This window comes from Chrysoperla carnea, chromosome 4, assembly GCF_905475395.1.
Source record: "Chrysoperla carnea chromosome 4, inChrCarn1.1, whole genome shotgun sequence".
Classification (NCBI taxonomy): domain Eukaryota; kingdom Metazoa; phylum Arthropoda; class Insecta; order Neuroptera; family Chrysopidae; genus Chrysoperla; species Chrysoperla carnea.
In genome coordinates, this window is record NC_058340.1 from 41451184 (window position 1) to 41468538 (window position 17355).

Consider the following 17355-nt stretch of genomic DNA (forward strand, 5'->3'; position numbering starts at 1 on the left):
TTCGATGTGTGAGCTCGATTAGCACTTGGCCAGTTTTCGATTTGAAACCATCGGAATAACTGAATGCGTATTCATATCTTTGGAAAAGTTCATTGCTGTACCAACTCTTATTTTCATGATAGATATGAGATAGTGTATATAGGACATCAGAAGGTGGACATTTGAGAAAATGATTATAGGTATATATCATCTGATCAACAAGTATACCTAACCACAAGAGCGAAATTAAATTACTAATACCTACCCCTAAAATAATCTAGTGAAATTTAATATGTTTTTATATAGGCCCTATAATGGTAACGTCCGGTCCTTTTTATGTGTGGCAAATAACATATAGGAATAATGAAAATAATATAATTCCTTTACAAATTCGAAATTAAATTATTAAAAAACTATATTACTCTGAACATTTTATTATACGCATTTAACATAATACAGAATGTATCCGAATAAATGGTTAATAATCAAGGGAGAGATAAGGTGCACCAAAACGTGAATTTTTTTGATTAATGTGTGCCAAACCAGAAAATTTGACACACCTTAACTTTTTTTTCGAGTCTTTTGGATTTTCGAAAAATTGTTAACACAAAAGAGGTATTTTTCTGAGAATTTTTTTTGTTATTTTATGTTCTCTTCCGTCAAACTCTAACAGTTTTTGAGAAACATAGCAAAAATATAATCAAAAAGTGAAAACAAATATTTGACTGAGCTTATCGTTAACATTTCGAATTTCAATATTTGCAAGAAAATAAGTTTTAGTTTCTGTTAAACAGTCCTTTAAGAAAACATCAGAGAGAGATCATTCAATTGGTTTTGTAAAATAAAAACGAATTGTTGTAAAGTTATATCATCATGCAAAAACAAGTTCTTTGTCCAAATTGGTTCATAGGCTGTTTTTCCAACAAAATGGATAATTAGTTTTCCATGTAATCTATGTATAGAATTTGAGGAATAAAGTCTTAATTTATGATCGATAAAAACTTAAACTGTATTTAATGATAAAATTATCCCAAGATTTACGATTTCATTGAACAATTTTTCAAGAAATTAATCTAACTCGGGCTTTTATAATAAAACGCATTAAAAAACTAATAATACTTCGTTTATGAACATAGATACAATCTAAAAAATAACACAACCGGAAATATATAATTTCTAGAATTATTTTTGTAAATATATAAAATATCGGTTGGACATGCATACAAATTTTTTTTTAGATGTTGGTTTATAGGTATTTTAATTTATTCAAGTTTATTAAATTAATGTATTCGGGAAAATTTTCATAATTAATTATTATACCCCACTAGCTTTTCAATTAATATAAATATAGGTGTGTATAATCTAATTTTTATAATTTTAAAACTACCTGTATTGTAGAAAATTCTATTATTATTTTATTACTTATGATAATGTTGCTTTCATTTAGTACCTATTTAACTGAAATATCCTTTTTTCTAAGCTACTGCCACTCTTCGGTAAACGTTAAACAACTGAAAACAAAAAATTCTATTCACTTCAGTAAATTTAATAGTCCGTCTACCAATTTTCAATTGTTCCGGGTACGCGACCCTAAATTCGCACTTGAAATCTAGCTTAAAACATTTTCCATTTAATTACTTTTCAAACGAAACAACAAACATTCAAATCGGTTGATCCGTTCAGGCGCTACGATCAGACAGACACACATATATTGGCCAAACACCTCTTTTTTGCTTTGGGAAAAAAAAAAAAGAACTATTTGACATAAATTAATCATAATTCTCTATTGTTATTTCGATTCTATGATGTTAATAAATATTGAAAATCGTTGTTTTATCGAAAATATTTGTTTTATCGATATTATCGATTGATATTTGTGACATTATGGCGCTGAAAGCTTAATTGATAAAAACTCGATATCTATTTATTAAAAATTGAATAACTCTTTTAAATCCCAATACCTCATCTTATCACTAAGCTTGTATAGCAAGGATGACCTTTTATTTTCATATAAATGTTATATATATTTACTAAATCACGGCTTTGTTTTTTACCCCAAGCTATTCATATTTCCATGTTTTACTTTCAATTTGCATTTTAAAGTACAGAAAATCATAAGAATGAATTGAAATCGAAACAATAAAGTAAGTTTATTTTATTTTTCAAGATGATGACCTCAAAAACATCAACTAACCGTATTTTATCGTTTCAATATATCGTTAAAATTGCTTAATAGAATGAATGTTGCTAATAATATTGAACAAATGAATTTGATAAAAAAAATGATTATTTTCAAAATCAATAAATAGTAATCATCTGTGGCTGAAAGAATAAAATTTCGTGTTAATTACGATAGGCAGCGGGGTCGATTCTCTTCAAATGGTATACGTTATTCATGAGCTAAATTTTCAACGATTCTGAAAGCTAGTATCAAAATTAAGGTTTTCGTGGGATGTCACCCTTCAAGTAGTACAATTGTACTTGGTCTCAGGTAGATATTTTTAAATGGTTTGCTGAAGAAAAATTTGGGTGGGAATCGGGCTGCAGTCAAAAATTTAATGTTATAAATTAACCGATGGGAGGGAGATCAATTGACTCCCGTGACAGTTGCAGATAAGGCAACGCGACGTTGTGTATTGGTCGATCGATAGTCAAAACAAGAGATTTATGAGATATACCTATGCTACACTATGTCTAGTTATGTATGTACGTGTGATTCGTGCAGAAGTAAACATAATATGTATGTGCTAAAAATGGCTACCTGACTTTTTTTTTGAAAATAACAGCAACATGTTTTCGATTGACATCCGTTCAAGATCTACATAATATAAATATATAGGAAAATTTTAGAATTTGTTGGTCCTTCGGGGACCTACGACCTTGCCTAGGAAAATTAAAATACCACACTCTATAATTTTATTTCAATAAATAATTAGCTATAATACCTTGAGATCAGAAAAAAATATGTTCTTTCGTTATCTTATTAATTATTCTAGAAGGAAATTTATTCAAATCTCACAGGACTATATACAATAATGGAAAAGTATTACCATGTTTGCTATGTGTACTACATTTGTAACGTCAAAAGTGATTGAAAATTATTAATTTTTTTTATTAGCCTTATATTTAATAGAATATGAGATCATACGTTGTACAAAGTTATTCAATTAAAAAGAGTCAGAATTAATTAAGGCCAAATAAAATTAGTTTATTTTAAATAAAATTTCTTAGCGTAATCTCCCCCATAAAGAAAGCTTAAGCCATTTTCCATAGAAATTTTGAGGAGTCATTTATTTCAATATAATTCAAAAACTCATAATTGTAACATCGAGAGAGAAAAGTCAAATATATCGCTTGTAAAGATATTATTCACATGTATGAGTGAATTGGCTTATCAAAATAATTTTCTTAGATTTCAATTAAAATAGGTAAAAAAAAGTTTTCTCTTCTTCCCGAATACGATTTCGCTTTCGAGTTGCTTAAATCGTAATACAGGTATTCAAGTCGTAGTCATAGATAAAAGATTTAGTTATATTGTGGCCGTAGTCTATTATAAATCGCTCTGTGTAGAAATGTAAAAAATAATTTTACATTTCCTTTACAACAAATTCCTATTAGTAATTTTTCATTGAGGTTGTTATATTAACTACTATAATATTACGCGGTTCTCGCTATAGATCGGGATATTACGGGGTAGTGTTGCGCCTTGAATTATAATTCAATGAATGTTTTTGACAAAAAATCATCATTTTGTATCATAAATTGCTAAATAACCCCAAACCTCAGTTATATTACTTATATATTTTAGATCACTTTTGAGTCTCTGTTAAATTTGAATGTTGGACAAATGAAATTAAAGTAAACTAATTCCAAATAAAAACTAAATTTTGCTTTTAGTGGACTTATACGACGGACTCTTTTACGCTAATGTAGAATTATATGTCCAAGCTCGACCTGCGCGGAATTCCGCACCCGTGGCTATCGTAACCCATGGCTACCCTGTACTCGTGCCTAAAAACAACAACAAACTTCGTAGAAATGTGGTGAAATAAATCAAAAGTTATTAAATTAATATTAGAAGAAAATGTTTTAAAAATAATTTCATTTGAAATATCTTCACAGTTGCTTCACTTCTTAATGATTCAGTATTAGGAAAAGTTCAGTGATACACTTATTATTTAACTCATTTCAAATATAGATAATATATTTTTTCGTTAAAATTATTTATTATTTGTCTAGCCTGTTTTTACCTAGGCAGTCCAATTTTAGTCCGCGAGTATCTGTCTTCATTTAGATTGTATCTTTTTGAAAGCGATACATTTCGAAAAACTGATGGGAGAACCCAAAGTACATTCTCCTCAAGGTGCAAAGCTTCACCCTATTATATTCCGTACGTAATTGACGTCAAGTATATTGAATTTTATGATGTTTGTACCCGCTGGGTGGTCTTCGCATTCAATGAAATAATGAACATGTATAAGATCAAATTTTTTTTGTAAATCTTACTCAATTTTAAACCATTATCCATCTTTTTCCATTTCATATATTTGAGCTTAAGGAGATATATCTTTTATAGCTTAAAAATTAGATGAACTAGAATATAATCTTTTATAACAAGTAATAAAAGAAAAAGTTCAAAGCTCTTTTGTTTTTTGATATATTAACAGAGTATTTCAAAATGTATTGAATATTTATCAGAAAATGTAATTAAATTTACTTGCTTAATTAAACTTTTTCATTAATGTAATTAATTAGTGAAATGATTTTACAAAAAGTTTACTCTTTCTATTTATCGATAAGGTTTATTTTCATATTGGTACAAATTATAATAATATTAACACAGGGATTTGCATAAGCAGTCATTAATATTGTAATGGATTTGTTTCCTGTTATATCTTCAGTCTTAGTACTAGATTTGAAAAGTTTATAATTTACAGATAACGTCAGTCATGATGAATTATGCTCACAAAAAATCTGCCGAAATAAAAATCATTCGAAAACAGAAAATGACCTTTCGTACTTTTTCGGACGGTTTTCCAAATAAAAACTCATTTATTTTTATTTCTTTTAAATGTCAATAACTTTTAGGTTTTAATTAATTTATTTTTTAAAGAAGGCAAGGCTTGTACGTGAATTCATTAATGCATTTGAAAGACAATTGGGTAAGATTTTGAACGCTTTTGTGGGATTTCCCATAAAAGAAAAATTTACATTGGTGTGTACACTTTCAAACTACGTTAAACATTAAAGGGGTATATTATAAATTTTGTAACGAAAAATGAAAATCTGAATGCTTTTCCCCCAAGGGAAGTTTATACCAAGAGAGCCTTTGTTAAAATTTCCCTTTTGCCGTTCGTTAAATCGGTTATTGCTTATTTCCACCTTAGTTCACCTTAATCGAAAGCTAATTTCCACCTTAGTTCACCAAATTTCCTTGTCGCACGCTAATGATAAATTAAAATAGTAATTTACCATTTGCGTCCGACAATTAAGTTTTTCGTTCAAAAGTTTTCGTCCCATTTTTATCATGGTACGTCATGCAGAAAGAACGTACTTATCCTGCATAAGTGAAGAAAAAATATTTCCCGTGACAATTGTTCACAATTGACATTTAAACTTGAAAATCAAGTGGATTTAATAGAAAGATGCATTATTATATATATACCTATATAATAAGCCTCTATTGTGTTAAAGCTTTTTAAGGATTTACTTAGAGCTTGTGCGACGATGCTATTATTATTATTTTGTGTATTTGCGTCTATGATTAGAGTATCTTATATAGTACTGAAGCTGCCTTATAAACATATGGGATGAAGATTTCGCGTGATTTTTAACAGAAAACAGATTCTGGTATTTTTAGAGAACGAATTGCTAGGATTCAATTAATATCGGTAAACATGGATGGGAGGGGGTTAAAAGGCATAACATAGGTTTTTTGTATGAATAACATAAGCTTAATGTTAAAAGTAATAAAAATACAAAATTGAGCACTGCATGGTCAAAACTCTTGTTTTAATTGTCAACTTCGCTCATAATGCTCAACTTTTTCCACCTGCACTTTTCTGTGCGTATTACTGTATTTTTGTTCCTTTAAACCTTAGACAAACAGTCAACCAAGAAATTAAGAGTGTACAAAACATAAAATATAACTTCTTACCAAATGTATTTCGAGTGGAAAACAGAGGAGCTCAATTTTTTTTCTAGTTTTCTTGGGTATGGAACTCTAAGCTCGCACTTGAAACATAGCTGCCACTCTTGATCAAATTATCTTAAAAAAATCGGTTCATCCTCCTTAACTGTTATCGATTCACCCTCTTTTGTGGATGCTACGATGCCACAGAATTAGGTATCATCGTTTCGTTTGTGACATAATATGCACTGATTTTGATTTATCACCGTATGCGAAAAAGTTTTATATTTCCTAGATATTTAGAGGATAAAAAGCGAATGTTTGATGTTGTGATTTTTGGAGAACTTTTATCTCATCTTTAATGTATGGCTACCAAGAATAAAATGGGGTTAAAGTTCACGGTATACCTAGGGTAGCTGGTTCGATTCCCGCCATTAATAAATAGTTGTGATGGTATATACATGAAGGAGGAGTAATCAGCCTCTCAAAATAATTGAGGAACTGATAAATTAAATGATAAGCCGAAAAGGTGGTAAAACACATATATGGTATCACAATTTGTGCTATGGTCTTATTAGTATGTCTCTCACTGCCAATCAATATATATAACCTAAAACATAATGGTTAATTTTTGAGAGCTAGGATTTGGTACACTTGTTTATACGATAGCTCCAGAACTATAACATTGTGGTAGGTACGGTTTCATATACATATCGTATATGAAACACGAAGAATATTATCAATTACGAGGAAAAAATTGAATTTTTATTTGCTGTTTTCTTATGCCTGAATAATAAAAACAGAATATAAGAATGAATTGTTCATAAAAGGCGGATAAAGAAAATTAAATGCCATCTATGATGATGAAAAATATTGTGTAAAAAGTAGGTTATGCAAATTGGAAAATGTACAAAAAGCCGAAGGATTAATACTTGTTGGGTATCAATCAAGTTTGTAATTGGTTTTATGAGTACCTAATAAGTTATACAATATTCATGATAATCGATAAAGACCTTAAGTGACGGTTGAATAACAGACATTCATCCGTTTATCTTTGCCTTTAAATTTGTAATAATAAATAGTTGAGACGATAAATATAATATTATCGGAAAGAATTTATTTCTTGCGATTTTTTTTCATATAACGTTTTGGACATTTTCTCGAATAATAATCAAGAGCAAAAATGTCCGAGAAAAAATTTGGTTCCATTTTTTAACTAATTTTGTTTTTGACAATCAAATTTATATTTTAAAATTTTTATATTCTTATGAAGCGTGACTTTTGTGGCCTTTCTAAACCTAAAACTTCTGCACCTATCTTAACCCACTATTTTAATGTAATAATTGGCCATATAGAGAATCTATAGAAGAAAGGGCTAAGTGCTCTATCAAATTTTTGTATGTAGACTCTTCAATTTTAGTTATATCGTAATGAAATTTCCTTGAGGGTAAATAACGCTAGAATTTATAATTACCAATTGGAGCAGTAAGCAGTAACTAAAATCAATCAGCAAAGAACGTGTGGACATTAGCGGTCTTATTCCATCCATTTACTCAATTACCGCCTCTTCTAATAAAATAGGACAGCCCAAATAAAATATTTTAATTAATACACAAATATCTTATGTTTCAGATTTCAAATATATGAACAGCAAATTAGAAATGTAAACATCAAAATTAATCAAAACGTGGTGTCGTGTATTAAATGAACTCGAAATAAAATAAAATAAATAAAAGTCAGCAAAATTAGCATCAATAATAACAACAACTATAAAATGGCTGACGACGTGTATGGTAATTATACACGTGTAAACACAAAAGGTCGTAGTGCGTCAATATGTGCACCGGGTTCAAGCATGGAGACATTAATACAACAACAACAATTGTTGCAGCAAACAGGTCAACAAAGTATACCTGGCAGTGGACAAGGTACACCAACCAAACGTTCAACACCTGAACCCGGCACACCACCACCGTCAGGAAATCGACGACGCGGTAAACCTGCAGCACGATCACAAAGTGCACGTATAACAAGCAGTCGTTCTGTACGACGTAAAACTACCACGCAAACGACTACTATCAATAATAATACTACGCATCATTCGACACAGCATCATGAAGTCACGTCAAATCAAATGAAACGTGACGGTGGAAGTCATTATAATAGTGAACCACGTTTATCGGAAACACCAGAGCCATCACCGGGTATACGTAGACGTGGATCGAGACGCGGTGTTTCCGTGTATCAGCATCGAAAATCAACAGCTTTCTTAGATGTGCCAGATAATCGAACACATGGTAGTCGCAGTGATGATGGATCGAATGCTGATCCAGATGAAGATCCTGATTCGTATAGGCTTCGATCGTTTAGTTCAACTTCTAAAGGTAAGTGATTGTTAACAAAATTATGACGAGTTGTTTTTTGAGTAATTTTAATAACAAGAGTTTAAAAGACTGTAAAACAGTAATTTCTCTTCGCATAATTTTTTGTCGCGATCATTTACGTGAAATATTAATAATTGTTAGAAATATTCGACTCACGAGGAAAAAGCAACATTTTTAAGAGTTTTTTTCAAATAAAAAATATTTTAGACTCGCCTACACGAGGCTGCATACGAAGTTTCGAAAATATCATAGTCAATTAATACGTACTATGATCCGTGAAAATCATTATTATCGTGGCAATCTTTGGAGATAGAAGTGAAAATTAGTAACTTGTGAACTGTATAAATGGACATATATATACAGTATACATAGCTGTTCACAATAACTGTAGTTAAAATTTGGTGGAAGTGCAAATAAATACATTTGAATAGTAAGATGTAACGTTATATATAATTTATGTGCGTTTCCACCATTTATTTCAAACGGTGACGGTGACGTTGATGCGAGTTCCATGATTTTTGTTCCATCCAAAAAGTGATCAACGTGCCAAAAGAAGTTTCAAAAACAAAAGAATTAAATTGTTGTAAAAATCACTGAAGACGTAGCCAATAAGCCAATCATAACCATGCATAAATCTTTAAAAAAGCAGTGGACTATGGCTAGATTATATGAGTGGGTTATTTTGAACCCCTGAACCAATTAAAAGCGTGTTATAAGTTTGACCACTATGTGTGCCTGTCTGTCTGTCTGTCTGTGGCATCGTAGCTTCTTAACGGATGAAACAATTTTAATTTTTTGCTTGTTTGAAAGGTAATTTAATAGAGAGATTTCTTACCGACGTTTCAAGTGGTAATTTAGGGTTCCGAACCCGAAACATTTGTCAGCCTGTTATCGTACCTTTCAAAATATTTAGTGGTCGTATTTTTATTTACTTTTTATAAATATTGCTTTCTTGTATCCTACTAGTTGATAAACTAAAATTTAGAGAGACTGTATAAAGCCTTTAAAATCACGAAAACTGAATCAAAGAAGCTAATTCAACTAAATCAACTAAAAAATATTTTGCATTTTATAGTTTGTTAAGGATCTGTAGAGGTGTGAAAAGTCTTAAAAATACCGAAAAAAATGGTATTTGAATTTGAAAAGGTAATACGGTTGAAAAATTGAAACCCTTAATTAGCACTTACTAATAAGTTCTACTAGAAATAGAAATTTCAATGCATCCTATTAATGAAAATTTATAAAGATTCATACAAATTTTATTTTAAATAGAAAATAATGTTAATATTTCGATAGTTGGTATTTGCGGTCTTTAAAGTATACATCATACAAAGGATAATTAAAACGAATGACTACCTACCGAATATACCTATATTAGCGTTACCAGGACTAACATTATTTACCCGAATATTGTAAAATTACAACACCATTAATATTTTAGACTTTTACTGGACTTTGAACAACTTTAATAAAATACTAGTTTTTTCTTAGATACGATGTGGCTCAGTTTTGCTAATACAAGAAATTTTTCTTCTACAAAAATTTGTATTTTTCTTTATGGGGTCTAGATAATTTTATACCATGTATACATGTATATGAAATATATCGAGGTATACTAAGTTAAGTCCCAAGTTTGTAACGCTTAAAAATATTGATGCTAGAAACAAAATTTTGTTAAAGGTGTTCATAAAATCACCTAATTAGCCCATTTTCGGTTGTCGGCCTGTCTGTTCGTCCGTCTATCTGTGGACACGATAGCTCGAAAACGAAAAAAGATATGAAGATGAAATTTTTATAGCGTGCTCACGGCGTAATAAATGAGATTGAGTTCGTAAATGTAAAAAAATGTCCCTTATAAAACTAACTTTTTAGTAAAACTAAGAGCCGGGTGTTGATTCCACGACATCATGAATAGAAAGTCCTTAAGCTACATAAATTTGTTGGGGAAAATTAATATTAATATTTATTATCTGGGAAGTTGATGATGTGGACTGAATAGTCGCATTCACGCATGAATAACTTGCCTTCGTATTAAAATAACGAGAAATCGTATATTGGCTAATTTTAAGCTTATCCTACGAATCAAAAACTTTTATTGTTGAAAAATGACTGCCTTCGTAAGAATTTTTGAATAGGAAAACATTGTTATGTCACCTGCTTAATCCGATGGGGATTTAGCTTAACAACAATACGTAGTCATTATTAGAATTGACAGATTTGGTTTTTGTTAGCGACATGTATGTATAGTACTATATTTAATTTCCCAATGGCAATTTAACTTTTAACAAAATAAATAATGAAAACTTTTTCAATGATGTTTCTATGTTTTATTAGAACAAAACTTTTAATTGTGAATGTTAGTTTATATTGTCATTGATAAATTGATCGATGGTAATAATATTATATATTTTCAAACAACATAATTAGTTAAATAAATATCAAATGACAAAAACAATCGTTAAAAACTATTTAGTTTTACGGTGACCATATTAAAAACTTAAAATAATTGAGGTCACTGATCTGTAATATCCACTGGCTAGAAGACACCTAATAAGAATCAGCGGTGGATCAAGTAAAAGTAAAAGGTGGAAACAAAAGCATTGCTTAGGGAATTTCTGTAGGCAAAGAAATAATGGGATCTTTCGAATGTCCATACATTCGGTACAAAACGTAATAATAAAGTCATTATATTTCCTGTTTGGGTTAAGGATAATAATGTATGAAACGGATTAAGTATAACATTAATTTCGTTTCGAAAAACTTTTCTTCAAATGAAAATAATAAAATCAAAATATGTTAATGCAGGTACTGTAGATATTTTTGTTTGAATATTAACATGGTGTTTTGAAGTATATAAAAAATTAAAAAACTGATAACATTTTCGGGAAATTATAAAATATACTGAAAGCCCATATAAATATGTTTATTAGTAGTACAGGAAAAGAATGGCTAGTAATGGAAATTGAAATATACCGCTTAATTTTTGCTTATACGTGGTGGAATGTGTTTCTTAGGTTACAAATATCATTCGTAAACGAGTTAGTTTTGCAAATGTTTCTATTCGCATTTTATCAACTCTTTATATCGACCGTTTCATTTAATTAACAATTTATCGTTAATTAACAAATAGAAACATTTGTGCAATTTATGCATGGTTTACCTACGAATTATATTCGACACCTTACTAACACATTCCACCAGGTTTTAGCAAAAAGTGAGTAGTTTATTTTGCACTATTACCGTGCACATAATCTAAAACTTTTTTAAATTAAGGAGACAAACACCTTAACTAACATTCTTTAGTTAAAAATACAATTTACAATTTGTTTAAGGATGTATGAGCATGACAACAATGTTTGATTTAAAGACTTAAAATTTTTTGTAGGTAGACTTTTATTCAAAGAATATGTGGTTAAAATTTCAGCATAGGTATCCGTGCAAATTTTTAAGAAAAAAGTCATTGAATATCGATATAAAATATATTGGCTCTTATGAAGGAATCTCAAAAAACGACATATTTTGAAAATTTTTGATCATTTTCACTTGGAATTAATGAAAAAAAAAAACTTTTAATATAAAGTAAACATATAACATTTTTAATTCCATGACTGTATATATTATTTGAATATACATCAAATACCACGTTTGGCACTAGACTTATTATATGGATGCTTTAAATATAATGAAAGTAAATAAAGATAGGAATGAATATAGTTCGGAATAATTAAAAAATATCTACAGGATGAATATTTATACAATTTTAAATTATTCACCACAGAATTTAAATGAAAAATTAAAAAAATCACATATTTAGACGATAATTATTAGTGGAGGGGATACGGAAACAAAAGGCTATTGAAATAAGGTAATTTTTAACTGAAAATAGATTTACTTGAACGTATTTTATATTTAAAATCAAGCCCTGTTAAGCTGGTATTTCGAGAAACGTAAATCGGAACGGATTTTATTTTTAATTTATCCTGTGAAGGCAATCTTGTAAAAAACCGTAAAGGACGGTAAAATAGAACAAAAGTTCACATTTTAATAATTTTTTTCATGAATATGATAAACATTTATTCGAAAAACAAAATGCATTAAGGACACAAAATAAACACTGTTATAATTCGAATGTAAGTAGAGTAATTGGCAATTGTTCAATAGTTCAATGCAATTTATAATGAAAATATACTTAGAGCAAGACATAATAAAATTTGATTGTGCGCTGGTCTTCTTGCGCTAGTATTATAGGTACGTAGAGTCAAAACGTAATAAACGTTTTTTAATCTTTATTTCGTTATTGCTTTTTTTTCCATCGAATTCTATTTTTGGTAATTTCTACATTGCCGTGAGTGCTATTTACAAGTGAAATTTACAAAATTTAAAGAACCCCCGACAAAAAATGCGATTTATTTTTTGTAAACCGATTTTTGGAAGCTATAAAATGTTTTCAATCAAGTCGGCTCTACCGTTTAAGGGCTATGATGTCACTGACAAACACACGGACAAGCAGATTAACACTTTAAACTTATAACACTCCTTCTTTAATCAATATCAAAGTGATGGTCAAAGACATAAGATGAAATGAAAAGGATACTTAGAGAACTATCATTTTTTGGGACAAATTTTTGGAAATATTTTAATTGAAATTGAAATATTTGAGTTGAGTTTGTTCTTTTGAATTATTGTTTTGAATTACCTAATTATTTTACCATTTCACTTTTTGAAATGAATTGAGCCATGTTTATTTGACCATTCATTTCCATAGTAATTATTTATATGTTAAAAATATATGTCATGCCTTCTCCAAACTGAATCAATTTTGAAGATCATCGCCAATTATTTATTTTTTTCGGGTATATACTCTGAACTCGGACATGGTAGCTAAGAACACTCTCCGTTAAAATACCGTTCAAATGAAACCAAAAAAATTAAAATCGGTTCATTCGTTTAGGCGCTACGATGCCACACACACACACATAGCGGTCAATCCCAGTGACCTGCCCCATCGGAGGGGGGTGTTGTTAGGCTGTGCTTGGCACTGTCTGACCGTGGGGGCGTATCCGAATGGATTCCAGGTACCTCACGTACGACAAATGCCGAACTAACTAACACACATAGCGGTCACACTTATAATACCCCTTTTTTAGTTCGGGGGTTAAAAATAATCAAAGTTGTTTTGAAGATTCGAGAAGTTCTTTAATTAATGGGACTAAATGGGAAAAGATAATGTAAATTGTTTTCGTTTTGTGTTCAGTACCTAAGAAAATACCGCTTGCTTTATCGATATTTGATATATGATAATGCACGTCTAGCATACGAACAAAATGTTTGGTATATCTGGCTCTTGGTATTTTTTTTATAAGTGCATTGAATATTTTTCTTACATTATTGATTAACTAACTATGCATGTAAAGTTGTAGCGAGTATTTAAATAATTGATGTTGAATTAGAAACTTAAGATTACGTAAGGTTCTTTAACGACTTCGAAAAAAACGAATCAAAACTTTTACGTAAATTTCTGACATTTAAATATTTAGCATAAATAGTATGCTTATTAAAATGCATTTATTTTCGATTGCCTCAAGCAGTTGTTTATCTTATGTTTGACAAGAAAATATGAATGGTTGTTGAAATATATAGAGTGAACCTCTACAATTTTTTGTATACATTTGATATTTATATTCTTTGGCAATTGAAGTTAAGTAAGATTAATTCTATCGAATTTTTTAACTTTATGACGTCATCAGAATCTAAATAATTTAATTTTGCTATATCAAATCCAAATTTTATCCAATTTTGATGAACCAAGTATGTAATCCTACTTAATTTGGGTCATACTTTTCAAATTTGTGATCAAAATTAACCTAGCTTAAATAGGTTTCAAGAATGTGGAGACCTGGTCCCGGAATGAAGCACATAAGTGATAGCAAACGAAAAACTGATATCACAGCTGAAAGTAATGACCCAAAATTAGTGGGTTTCAAAAAAAATTCCAATAAGATCGGATCAAATTTGCCTTTGTTATCAAAAATTCGAATTTTTAACTTTATGACGTCATCAGAATCCAAATAATTTAATTTTGCTCTATCACAGCCAAATTTAATCCAATTTGGATAAAACAAGTGTGTAATCCTACTTAATTTGGGTCATACTTTTAAAATTTGTGATCAAAATTAAACTAGCTGTCATAGGTTTTAAGGATGTGGAGTCCTGGTCCCGGAATGAAGCACATAAAAGATAGCTATGGAAAAACTGACATCACAGCTGAAAATAATGACCCAAAATAAGTGGATTTATAAAAAAAATTCCAATAAGATCGGATCTTTACATGTGTTATCAAAACAGTTTACTGTCGGCTCAGAGAGTTAGCTCATGTTTTTTTTATTTTTATAAATTTATATTAAAAGTTATTTCGGAGTTCGGAGAATTCTCTTTAGTATTTTTTTCTACATATTACGATATTTATAATATTGTTTATGAATGAGCGCCTCTTACTTGATTCTTTACTAACTTTTTGTTTTGCGCCTCAATTTCTGTTGCGCCAGTGGCGGGTGCCTCCTTTGCCACGCCCTAGTTACGGATCTGCAGTTTAGTTTCCATTTGTTTTTAGAAATATGCACCTTTTCAACTCTCTCATTCAATTTAAATGAATTATTTTCAAAGCTTATTTCACCAATTCAATTGCCCAGTCTTCTATTCTTAACTAATGTTGGAAGTAATATGTAAATAAATTAAAATATAATTGTACCTACTTAATGAGAGAATATAATTAATTTTAACTTAAAAACAAACTAAATTGAGGAATAAATCTTAAATTAACACTTGTAATACTTAATAAATTAATATATTATTTTAAATTTGTCTTTAGGAATATAAATGAGATAATTTAAATATATTTATTTTCACTATGTAATGCTTTTTCAACATGTAAAACTATTTAAAAACAGGATATTTATCAGATTATAAAATGATAAACGAAAAAAAAAAAAATGTATGTACTAAATGTTTATTGTGTAGTTTTAATGAATTTATTTAATAGATTTAGATCAATTTCCATTACCATTTCGTAAATAAAGAAATTTGATGGAGTCGGTTCGAAATACTAAAAAAAACACACGAATAAGTCTATCTCTATGGTTATATTTTCCCCTTATAAGCTGCATGTAATTGCTTTTTATCGAAATGTAATTTTTATACCATGTATATGAAATATACCAAGGTATACTAAGTTTAGTCCCAAGTTTGTAACGCTTAAAAATATTCATAGTATGAATAAAATTTTGGTGTAGATGTTCATAAAATCATCTAATTAGTCCATTTCCGGTTGTCTGTCTGTCGTCTGTCGTCTGTCCGTCTGTCATCAACATTACTCAAAAACGAAAAGAGATATCAAGCTGAAATTTTTAAAGCGTGTCCATACATTGTATTTTAACAATTTACTCAGTCAATTGTTTGTTTTCACTTGTTATTTTATCATGATGTTGAACGCCGGGAAGGTGCTAAGGTGTTGACATTACTTAAAGACGCTTCTTCAACATTAATAATAAAATAAATAGTCAACATTCTTAACCAAATTTTTAAGTAAAGCTACAACATGGTCCAAGCAAAAATGAAATAATTTGAAAAAAAATAATTTGGCAAATGAAAAATTGTTAATTTTAGTTTGGATATGAATATATCGATCGAAAAACATCTGACAGTTCTGTCCATGGCATCCATGAGAAAACCATATAAGCCTTAAATTTGCATTAAGTATGTGCGCGACAAAGGGACGAAAAACTCAATATCACGCCAACCGATTTCGGTGATTCTATTTTAGTGACAAAGTTAGTGTACTTCAGATTCATAAAAAATCACAAAATATAAATTTAAAAAAAATTAAAAAAAAAAAAAAACTATTCCAAAACAAATTAATACGCACTAAAAAGTAAAAAAAGAACGATAATATAATGTAGTTACAATTATCTTTATTTTTGGAGTCGGTGACAGCCAAGTTAATATAGCAAAATATTCTGTCATAATTGTTTCCTTGCCTGACATCGACTCAAAAAATATCAATAATTGTAACTACATTATATTATCGTTATTTTACTTTTTATTGCGTATTAATTTGTTTTGGAATAGTTTTTTTTTTGAAGTTCGTTTTTTTTTGTAAAAAGTTTTTTATGCTTTTATGCTAATCGCTCGGTCTATAAATGATGTAATTTGATGAAAACTTTAAAATTTATGAACATTTTATTATAATATTTTATAAAACTTTTTAAAATATATGAAAATGTAATGTGGCATTTCATTTATATTTTCTGTACTTATGATGCGATTTATAACTTCGTAGTGTAAATAAGAAAATTTTAAAAAAAGAAACATTATACCATTTCTTAACATATAACTTTTGAAATGAAATTATCAAAAGCGACGTTAAAAGAAAATATTGCATTAGTTTTAATTTTGACTGCATCGTTGTTAGATAAGTATAAGTTTCATTCTGTTCATGATATCTTTTCTGGAAAATACTTAGACAATCTATACTGAGATGTTCAGGGTCTGTTGTTAAATTAATCGCATGTGTTTATTTCTAGCATAGAAATATTGTCGGCTTGTTGGTTAACAGGTTGTGTCGCCACTGCAGAATTTTCTTTCGTGAATTAACATGTATTATTTATTCAAAAGTGTATGTAGTTTGGTTTAATTGGTTCTAGAAAATAGGGAAATATGACGAGTGGTGGAGAGGACCAGTGGTAGATACTTCTATGATTAAAATCTTCTCGAAGTTTCTGTCCTTTTACATAGTGTTTTAACTTCTATATAACTTCTGTTTGGGTGCTAAGATGCTCTTTTGATATTTTGAAAACTTTTTAGTTT

General features: G+C 29.3%; 1 protein-coding gene across 2 annotated transcripts in view; it reads left to right on the forward strand.

Moving 5' to 3' along the window:
• LOC123299259 (GTP-binding protein REM 1) overlaps nt 1-17355 on the forward strand; it is a 152823-nt gene that overhangs the window by 5319 nt on the left and 130149 nt on the right. For both annotated transcript variants that reach the window (XM_044881593.1, XM_044881594.1), the window contains exon 2: nt 7742-8493. In XM_044881593.1, coding sequence (XP_044737528.1) covers nt 7884-8493 — 610 coding nt within the window. In that variant the 5' untranslated portion in view covers nt 7742-7883. The remainder of the gene's footprint in view (nt 1-7741; nt 8494-17355) is intronic.